The 10,693-nt window shown below is 37.6% G+C and overlaps 1 protein-coding gene across 1 annotated transcript; it reads right to left on the bottom strand.

The window, feature by feature from the left end:
• Positions 1 to 6,570: 6,570 nt before the first annotated feature.
• On the bottom strand, positions 6,571 to 8,282 carry LOC132178087 (endochitinase-like). The gene is given in 4 exon segments (XM_059590544.1): positions 6,571 to 7,129; positions 7,522 to 7,543; positions 7,546 to 7,671; positions 7,765 to 8,282. Coding segments are annotated over 4 exon segments (939 nt in total). The 5' UTR covers positions 8,186 to 8,282; the 3' UTR covers positions 6,571 to 6,759.
• Between the last annotated feature and the right edge of the window lie 2,411 nt (positions 8,283 to 10,693).

Genomic DNA, 10,693 nt, shown 5'->3' with positions numbered 1-10,693 from the left:
CCTTAATACATGGATGTGTGTGGGAGATTTTAATGAAATTTTGGCTGATTCGGAGAAGTTTGGTGCTAAAAAACGTCCTCGGAGGCAAATACGGGATTTTCAACAAGCCATGGAGCAGTGTCAACTTTATGATTTGTGCTTTTTGGGCCCTAAGTTCACATGGAGAAATAAGAGAGAGGATGGAAATTTTATTATGGAACGACTGGACAGAGCTATTGCAAATAAGGCATGGATGACTTTATACCATAATTACGGTGTAGAGGTGTTCAGGCCATGCGCCACTGCACGTACAGATTCATACATCAATACGTGGCCCGAGGAGAAGGCAGAAGCATTTTTTCTATGAAGCCGGATGGGGAAAATAGCCAAACCACAATAATGTTATTAAATCGGTGTGGTGGGAAAAAACTGTAATCACCAATACGTGGCAGTCATTAACAGCAAAGATGGATAGGTGCAAACAGGTGATTAAAAGGTGTTGCAGATCAAAGAAAAAGGTCAGGCCGAACAACAAATCCAGCAGAAAATGGAGCAGTTGAAGACCTTGCAAATGGTAGAGAATCAACCTGATGGGGAAAAAAATTAATCTAATACAGCAGAAGGTGGATGAATTAATTGAAAATGAGGATATGCATTGGTGGCAAAGAGCAAAAGAACATTGGCTGAAAAATTGTGATAAAAATGTGAAGTTTTTTCATGCCAATGTAACTCAAAGGCGTCGAGCAAACCAGATTGTATGCATTGAAAATGAGGATGGAGCTTTACGATTAATGCCTGAGGAAATTACCAATGCTTTTACGGATTATTTCCAGAAAAAATTTTCAACCACTAATCTGTGTGGTATAAGAGAGTGCCTTGCTAGTTTGGAAAGAAGAGTCACACATAGTATGAATGAGTAGTTCATGCGGGAGGTCACAGTGGATGAAATCAGCAGTGTTATCGCACAAATGGGTGCTCAAAAAGCTCCGGGGCCAGACGGTTTGCCTGCGTGTTTCTACCATGACAATTGGCCTACCATTGGGGAGGAGGCATGTAATGTTGTCAAAATGTTTTTCAATTTGGGTAATTTTAATGCTGATGTAAATTTTACCCATTTTGCACTGATAGCAAAAAAGAAAAATCCCTCCAAAGTTTCAGAATTTAGGCCTATTAACCTTTATAACGTGCTATATAAAATTATTTCCAAGACTATGGCTAACAGGTTGAAGGTGATTCTTCTTGAAATTATTTCACCCAACCAAAGCGCGTTTATTCCGGGAAGACTCATCTCGGATAATGTGCTGGTGGCGTACGAAACTATGCATACTATGCATTCCAAGATGTGGGGTAAAGTAGGATATATGGCACTCAAATTAGACATGAGCAAGGCTTATGATCGATTGGAGTGGAAATTTCTAGAGGGGATTATGGAAAAAATGGGTTTTGGTGAGAAGTGGATAGACCTGATTATGAAGTGCATAAATTCGATGCGGTATTCTATTCTTATTAACGGGAACCCCGAAGGAAGCATCCAGCCGACGAGGGGCATCCGGCAAGGGGACCCCCTCTCCCCGTATCTATTTATCTTGTGTGCTGAGGCGTTGAGTTTCCAACTTATGCATGTCGAACAATCTGGGAGCCTCCGAGGAGTACCAACTTCACCAAGGGGTCCATGGCTAAACCATTTATTTTTTGCGAATAACAGCCTTTTATTTTGTAAGGCCACGTAACAGGATTGGCAGCGATTGACATTTATTTTGGAAGGGTATGAACAAGCGTCGGGTCAATGGCTGAATAGGGACAAAACATCCAATTTTTTAGTCATAATACCCTGAGGGAGGTGAAAGAGCTTATTCTTAGTCTGTCAGGGATTCCTACTACACAAAGGTATGACAAATATTTAGGGCTTCCAGCTTTAGTAGGAAAGTCTCGAGTTAGAGAATTTCAGAACCTAACAGAAAGAGTAAGACAGAGGGTTACGGAGTGGAAGGCAAAAATCCACTCACAAGCTGGGAAATAGATACTATTAAAAGCTATAATCCAAGCTATTCCCACGTACAGTATGAGTATTTTTTTGCTTCGAAAAACCCTATGCAAAGAGATTAATGTTATTATGCAGAAATTCTGGTGGGGCATAAGGAGAATGAGAAGAAAATTCATTAGATGAGTTGGGAGAAAATGGGACGTGCAAAATCTCAAGGGGGCATAGGTTTCCAAGACTTTCATGCTTTCAATAAAGCATTACTAGCACAACAGTGCTGGCATTTGGTACATCAACCGGACAATTTGGCTTCAAAAATTATTAAGGCCAAATACTTTTGAACGGGTTCAGTACGGGAGGCAAAAGTGGGGAGTAGACCATCTTTGGCTTGGAGGAGCATTCTTTCAGCTAAGGATTTGTTTTTTGCAGGTTTGATTTGGCACATAGGGGATGGAAAATTAGTGTCAATATGGGGGGATAATTGGATTCCAAAACCATCCTCATTTACCATTCAATCTCCGTGCTGGATCCTTTCAAGAGAAGCAAAGGTTTGTGAACTGATTGAGCCGACATCGTTAAGGTGGAATTTTCCTCTAATTCGGGAGATTTTCTAGGAAGAAGAAGCCGATTTGATTTGTGGTCTCCCGCTGAGCAAATACAAAAATCAAGATAGATTGATGTGGAAGTTCATGAGCACAGGAGATTTCTCAGTGAGAAGTGCATATTACCTGGAGTTGGAGAGAAATGCAAAGAATAGCGGTGGAGGATCCAAAAAATCGGGGCTTAATGCAATCAGGAAAAATATATGGGATTTAAGAGTGGCAAATGCCACAAAGGTTTTCATTTGGAAGGCTTGCAATAATATCCTCCATACTAAAGAAAACCTTAAACACAGAGGGGTTTTGGAGGAGGCAACTTGTATTCTTTGCACTAGAAAAGTCGAAACAACTGCCCATGCACTGTGGCTTTGTCCTGTGGCACAAGTTGTTTGGAGTACAAGTGAACAATCTCTGCAGAAGAGCGTTTGGAAGGAGGAGGGCTTCCTGGAAATCTTTGAGTTCTTATCTAATATCTGTAACATGGAGGAATTGGGAATATTTGCTATTACAGCTCGTGGGATTTGGAATAGGAGAAATGAAGTTACCCACGGTGGTCATTTTAAGCACCTAGGTGTGCTGGTCCATGATGCAGTGACACAATGGAAATTGTGGGAAAAAACTTTGGCGAAACAGGATGAACTAGGCAAGACTACAACGATTGACACCACTTCTCATGTTCGGTGGAAGGCGCCGCTTTATGAAACGTACAAAACAAACTGGGATGTGGTTGTGAAAATGGGTTCTAAAAGAATGGATGTGGACATCATAGTTCGGGACTATATGGGGGTAAGTATGTGCAGCTTCATGTCTATCGTTAGAGGGATGTCCGGACCCTTTAGTGGCGGAAGCGATGGGAGCCCTCTGTGCTTTGGAATTTTGTTGTGACTTGGAATTCTAAAATATTCTTCTGGAAGGGGACTCCAAATCAGTGGTCCAAGCGATTATAGGGGAATCACCATGGTGTAATTTTGGGCAAGTTATTGAAGATATCAATGCTGTTTTGCCAGGGTTTAGAAGTTGGAGAATGGAGCATGTAAGAAGAGAAGCTAATGAAGCAGCTCATGGATTAGCAAGGGCAATAGGAAATATTAGGGTTTTTAAAATTTGAATGGAAGAAGTTCCTGATATTGTTCATGATGTAGTACTCTTATAGCAATTTGCTCTTGTTAATTAGAGCTTCGTGCTCTTAGTGTTTAGAGCTTTGGCTCTAGATTTTTTTGTATTTTCTCAAATTATTTGAATAAGATCAGTATTTATTCAAAAATAAAAAATAAAAAAATACTAGTCTTAGTCTCTTACCCTTCCACGGCATTTCATCTTCTATTTAGTAAATAATTGTACAAGCGCAGTAAAAATCGGCTAGTGAATCAGTACTTATATAAAAAATTAATAATTAATATCCACCGACATCTCATCCCAATTGATTGATTTGTCCCTAGACAATTCTTCTTCACTAATCCAACGGTTTCCCTCACCACATACTTGATAGGTGTCTAGATCGCATTACCCCAAGGACATAACGTCCCTGTCAACTTGGAAAATAACATTTGGCAAGTATTTCTCCCAATTTTTTTTTTTTTTTTTCTCCCAAAAAAAAATTTCAAACTCTGTTTTTTTTTTTTTTTTTTTCTTTTCTTTTCTTTTCTTTTCTTATTAACAAACAACTTTCTTTACTTCTGGTTTACAAAAATTCAAAACTTCTTTCATATTTATATTATATCACTAAATTCTAATTAAATAAAATGAGATGTCGTCAAAATATAACCCCAAACTTTTCCAAATAGCTCTCCATTTCTTTCTACCTCGAATTAGATCCATCATATATTTGTAAATGCAAAATACATAAAGTAGTCGTTTCTTTGCACCCGAAATTTCTTGATAACTCTTTTTTTCTTTTCCTGTTGAATAAGAAATTCATTACAACAAAACTGATATACACAAGGAGGACAGGCAACCAATCCAAAATAATCCAAAACCAAATAACTAAACTAATTGATCTATATGATTTTATCCAAAAAAATCATTTATGTTTGAAAGTGACTTTGGGACTCCACTAGTCCACTCTATGCTTGCCTCTCACTTCGTACAAGGACACGTGGCAATTTTTTAGACATGATTGTCTCTAACTCAGTTTGAAGTAAACAAAATTGTCCTTTCAATTTGTACTAAATACCGGAATTAGTTGTCCAATTAAATAGCAATGTGTTATTAATTACCGTGCATAACAATGATGAATAAAATGAAATCGAAAAGAGAAAGTCGAGACACAGATTTATGTGGTTCGGTAAGGTACTTACTTCCATTGAGAGGGCTGTTATATTTTTACTACTAATGATTTAAGGTTACAACATAGATGAGTGATACACATATCAAATTTTATTATCAAAAGTTAATTCCTAAATGATGTGCCACCATCTCATGAGCTTTATAATTTTGGAAAGTGTGTTACCAACTCATGGGATGATGACACATCGTTTGGGAACCAGCTTTTGAGAAAAAAAATTTGGGATATATAGCATTACCCTATAACATAACATATATATAGAAAAACCCTAATTGTACAGATGTATTTTGGAACCTCAAAATACCCTGTACCAGGAGAATATATATATATATATATATATATATATAACTTTTTTAAATAAATGGTGATTTAAAGTTGTATGAGAGTAAAGATCTTAACTTTGAATTCTATGTTCATCATTCACCTTCTATTTCAATTAAATATTTTACATGTTAAGCCTCACCTATTAAGTTAATATCTGAGTCCACACGTGAGGAAAAGTGTTAGAATATAAATTAAACAATTAAATAAATCTATTCCTAATCTGTTTAAACTTAACATCCAATAATAATTTTCACTGTTACGTCAAGCACGTACATGAGAATATGTTTAGCATTTCTCATCAAAATTTGATTGTAAAACAATACCCGTTGAACTAATGTACACACATCAATCGACTATATATCATAGGTGAGTTCTCTTGCATTGTATGTTAGACTATTTTTCACCAATCCAATTCCGTCAAATTTCTCAAATTTTAAGCCCTCGAAATCTTGCATTTAAATGGAGACCTTGTGGAAAATGCCCTAAGATAATCATATGATTCTTTTAGTCGTTCAATATATTTATATCCTTTATATATATACACGCACCTAAAGAGATAAAGCATTTTGTGTAATTGCAACTTGGGGCACCTTTTTCTTGTAAATTAAATACGTATATATTTCATTTTGAAATGAATATCATGAGTTGTTAGTTGCAATTATATAGGCATAGTATTCCGCGGTATTTTTAATATGGGATGTTCTTTTAATGCTCCTTCCGGCTATATTGACGCATGGATATAAGATTATATACATCAATTCTAATACAACCTATTTAATTAAACGAGTTAGATCTTTTAACTATAACCGCTAATTTTGTGTTAGGTTTGTATCTAGTTCGCAAGCAGTGTAAAAAATTGTCAACCCTTATATCAAGGGTAGGGTTTGGATCATGTCAAGACATGGGAGTATAAGACTATATGTATAGGTCAACTATAAACGGGCCAAACCCCTCACTCCTATTCCACTAACTTCGTGTTAAGTTCGTCTTGAATTTACGGGCTGTGTCAAACTATATAGTCTGCCGGGAGGGCAAGGGCCTAGCTTTGTCGCAATAAGCTTTCCTTTCTTTCTCTCTTATAAAGCATATGGACCATCTTGTGCTTCTGGCCAGCCTCCTACACGAAGGCCATTTCCTAGCTTGTCTTCCACATTATTCTGCGCAGGTTCCTAGCAAGAAAGCTAAGGACAAGACAACGAAAGTGTTGCTCTGGTCCTTCTCGATTTTCCTTGAGTAAGTTTTATTCACATGGGCTGCTTGACTTCCCCAAGGACTACAACATGTCATTTTCTTGTCCGTTTTGTGGAAGACAAGTGCGAAAGATATGGCAATATATTTCCAGATGATATTTTCCAATTTTGGAATTGCATATGCACTAATCTGTTTGAATGCTGGACATAACATGAATACAATTGATCTGGAAGCTGCACCTCCAAATTCAAGTTTATTAATAAAACTCTTGACTTCTTTATTCAGCTGTAATGTAGAAATTTTCTCACCGAACAAGAAAATCTCTCCAATTACATAGGGTTATATTATTGTCTCCTTAATTATTATACGTGCTTTGGAGTCATAGCAGCTAGCTAGCTAGCTTAAGCAAAAGGCCTCTGATTGTAGCAATCTAAGTTGTCCCCATAGCTTACTCCCAATATGTCACAGTACCTTTTGTAGAACCCGATCCTATCAGCCACTTTATCATCAGCACCATGCCCACATTCCAACCCACCGTTGATTATGTTAGTGATCACACCATAGCCCGGAACCCGACCAGCTGACGTGTCCGCAGCGGACGGTGTCCATTTTCCGATGATGACATCATGGCTAGACGGCTTGTTTCCCTGTGGGGTCATCCAAAACCATATGGCTGTCTTGAATGATATTGTTGCGTCGGTGGCTACCAAATCTGGATTGCTTATGAGATCAACTCCAATGGCTTTGCCTGCTGGCCCGTAGTTGTAGTTGCTGTCAAAGTCACCGATTAAACAATCAAAGTCGTCAGAAGTCTACGGGGTCAAAGTCTATGATAATATTATATGTAGGGGTTGTTAAACAAATCCAACACAAAATTAGCGAGTTAGAATTAATAGGTTTGACCCGTTTAATTAAAGAAGTCGGGTTAAGGTTGACTTATATAATCTTATACTCATGATTCGACAGGACCTGAACTTGACACATGATATATATTAAGGCTAACAATTGTTGACACAACATACAAACCCAATACGAACCGGTTAAAGTTTAGAGATTTGATCCGTTTAATTAAATAGATCGAGTTATGATTAATTTATATAGCCTTGTATGATTGTATCAATACTTCGATGTGATCTAATTATATGTTAAATTCAGAGACTTACTGAGTGAGTTGAATCGGACCCGGCCATAATATTGTTTGCTGGCAGCACACGACCATTGACTAGACGGCGTACAGTAGGTTTGCTTGTTGGTTTCCGTAACAAAGCAATAACCCCATGCATATGGGCCATCTGGTGCACTTGCCCATCCTCCTACACCAAATTAAATTTTTAATAGTCTTTTGCAATTAAATTGAACAAATTAATCCAACAAACAACAAAATAAAAGAAAAATTGGTTACTCACCTGTGGTTTCATGAGAGGTTTGAGCCAAGAAAGCTGCAATCTCCCTTTTACGTGTATTAACATCACCATTTGTGCCAAAGCCACCAAAAGATCGTGTAGCAGCGATGAAAGCATTGTATGTGTAGAATCCGTTGCTTTTACATCGCCCGTCGTTTCGATATTTAAGCAACTGGTCGAAAAGAGAGCTGCTGATGATGCTGCTGACATCGCCGCCGCCGCTAGGTGTCGGGGATGCGGTTGGGGTTCCACATTGGCTTTGGCAGCCAGACCCACAGTAGTCATTTGAGCTGCCACAGTAGCCATAGTTGCTACAACACAACCCATTTGGACATACAGCTCCACCGGCCTGACTTCCACATTGTTCTGCTGAGGAGGTTCCAAGCAAGAAAGCTAAGGAGAGAATTAAGGTATAGGCCTTCATTTTTTTGTCTCTGAGGATGTGTATGATTTGTAGAAGAGAATGGTGGGTATATAATATAGCGTTATTTAATGAGTTTTCCTTGACTATTCTATTCAAAATGGGTTGGGTGAGCCTCATGATATCTTAATTTCGAGGATAAGAAGAATTTTTGACGTTTTGATAATAAAATATGAATTCCAGCTTCCACTTGCCACTAATTTCCCCCAAGTGATATCTAGCCCAGTTGTTTCTTACGCTTGCTACATTCGAAGTTTCATCTTTTATTTACAGCTGTACAATTGTTATATAACTTGACGATACGTAGTAAAAATCAACTATAAAAAATTAAATAAATTTATAATTGATACTCACCGACATATCATCCCAATTAATTGATTTGTCCCCACCACAATTAACTAACAATTCTTCTTCAGCTAATCCAACGGTTTCCCCACCACATACTTGATAGGTATCTAGATTGCATCACCCCAAGGACATAAAGTCCCTATCAACTTGGAAAATAACATTTGACAAGCATTTCTCCTCTTTTTTTTTTCTTCAAAAATATTTTTTTTTATTTTTTATTTTTCGTATTAAGAAACAACTTTCTTTATTTTATCTTACAAAGATTTAAAACTATTTATATTACATCAATTAATTTTTATTATTAATTATTTCATAAAAAATAAAATAAAACTTCGCCAAACATACCCAATACTTTCCCAAATACTCTTAAAAAAAATTAAAATAAATAGAAAGAAAGAAAGCCTGGATCCCTCCGACCATGAGTTAAATTGTGGGGGGCACCTTAAGTCAAGCTCCAAGTCAAGGTCAATGTCGTCTAGCACTCAGTCTTTACGCGTAATTCGGATAAGAGCGTTTCAGTGGCGTACAGAACCGGTAAAATTGACCTACATACGTATTGTCCTATTCTCCAATGCCATCTTCCAACCCTGATAAATACGGCACACTGCACTTATCTGCCATGTACAGATGCAAATTATGATTTTAGAATATGATCCACATTTGCTTTATATATAATTATATAAATTTGTTGAGAAAATTGATAATTAATTGGCAACCAATTTTCCATCAGCCCTTTATGCGAAAGACAAGTTTGGAAAAAAAATACACGAGAACACACACCAATCACACACGTACACAAAGTTTATGTAGTTCGGCAATATGCCTACGTCTATGGGGCGTGATCCGGTCTCCTTCTTTACTATTGAGAAATATTGAGTATAATAGTACAAGCCTAAACCGCTCAAGTTTAATATCCCAAACCTAAGCCGTTAACCCCTTGTACACCCCACTCAACTGTCCCTCTCAAATTCCCAATAAAGAAAAACTCTCTACACTTTGTAAATGCCACAAAGTGCTTTCACCAATTTGAATTTTCCGAATCCACCTTAACCAAGGACTGCATGTCCTTTTATAGAGGCTTAATCATGAAAAATAAGAGAACAATTTTAATCCAATTGCTACTGGGAAAACGAAATCATCATGAATACAACGTCTTTTCCATGATGAAGATAAGCATTGCAGCCCACATGTTTATCCACACACGTTTTCTCCAAAAAATCCAATTCCAGTTGTTCTTGAACTCCTTTTAAAACTAACATTATCTTCTTATAGATAAATATGACTTGAGCCCACCAACTTGAATATTGATATTTTCCAGCAATTATCTTCACACTTATTAACAATTTGAGCCATTATCAACAATCTCCACCTTGGCGAAAATTTGGCAACCTCCACTTGAGACCTCAGGTCTGCATCTTGACCGATGCCCATCCCCACGCCCTGGGATGTCTTGCAAAACATTGTCTACACCAACAGTAATAATTCTACAAGAATTATCATGTTCCACCATAAGAGCACATGCACTTAGAATTAAACCATTCCAAGAATTTTCATTTTTGGCACATGTCGAAAAAATCCTGCTGAAAAATATGGTGCAACTTCCATGTTTGGTTCCCTCGGAAGTTCATCAGCCATCGACACCCTTTTTCACCACATACCCGACATAAAAACAACCAAACCAATGTCTCGTATGCAAATGTGGACCCGCTAATAGAACACATCCATTATCCTAACATTTTTAGCGGTCATGCCAGAGGACGTACATGCCCTTATCAAAGAACATCATCATCTCTCTCTGTAACGAGCGAAACAATATTAGCGTTTTTGGAGCAATTTGCCGAATCTGCTCCTCTTTTTGGACAATTTCTTTTAAGGTGTCCAGATTTCCCGCAACCCTAGCATAGAAGATTTCCCTTCATAGGGTTCTTTTTCTTCCAGTTTGCAACTACCAAAGTCGAGTTCTCAGGTGTAGAATTCTGTCCACCACTCAGCCTTCTTTCCTTTGACAAAAGTTTGCTGGTAACTTCTGAGAAGAAAATCTTCTCTTTCACATGAATCAAAATTGGCTTCATATGTTCATAGGAAGACGGAAGAGACAAGATAAGCCTCAAGGCCTTATCTTCATCGTCCATTTTAACTCCCAGAGCTTCGAGTTCAGAGACG

This window comes from Corylus avellana, chromosome ca1 (genome assembly GCF_901000735.1).
Source record: "Corylus avellana chromosome ca1, CavTom2PMs-1.0".
NCBI classification, from domain to species: domain Eukaryota; kingdom Viridiplantae; phylum Streptophyta; class Magnoliopsida; order Fagales; family Betulaceae; genus Corylus; species Corylus avellana.
This window is presented reverse-complemented; position numbering and strand designations above follow the sequence as displayed.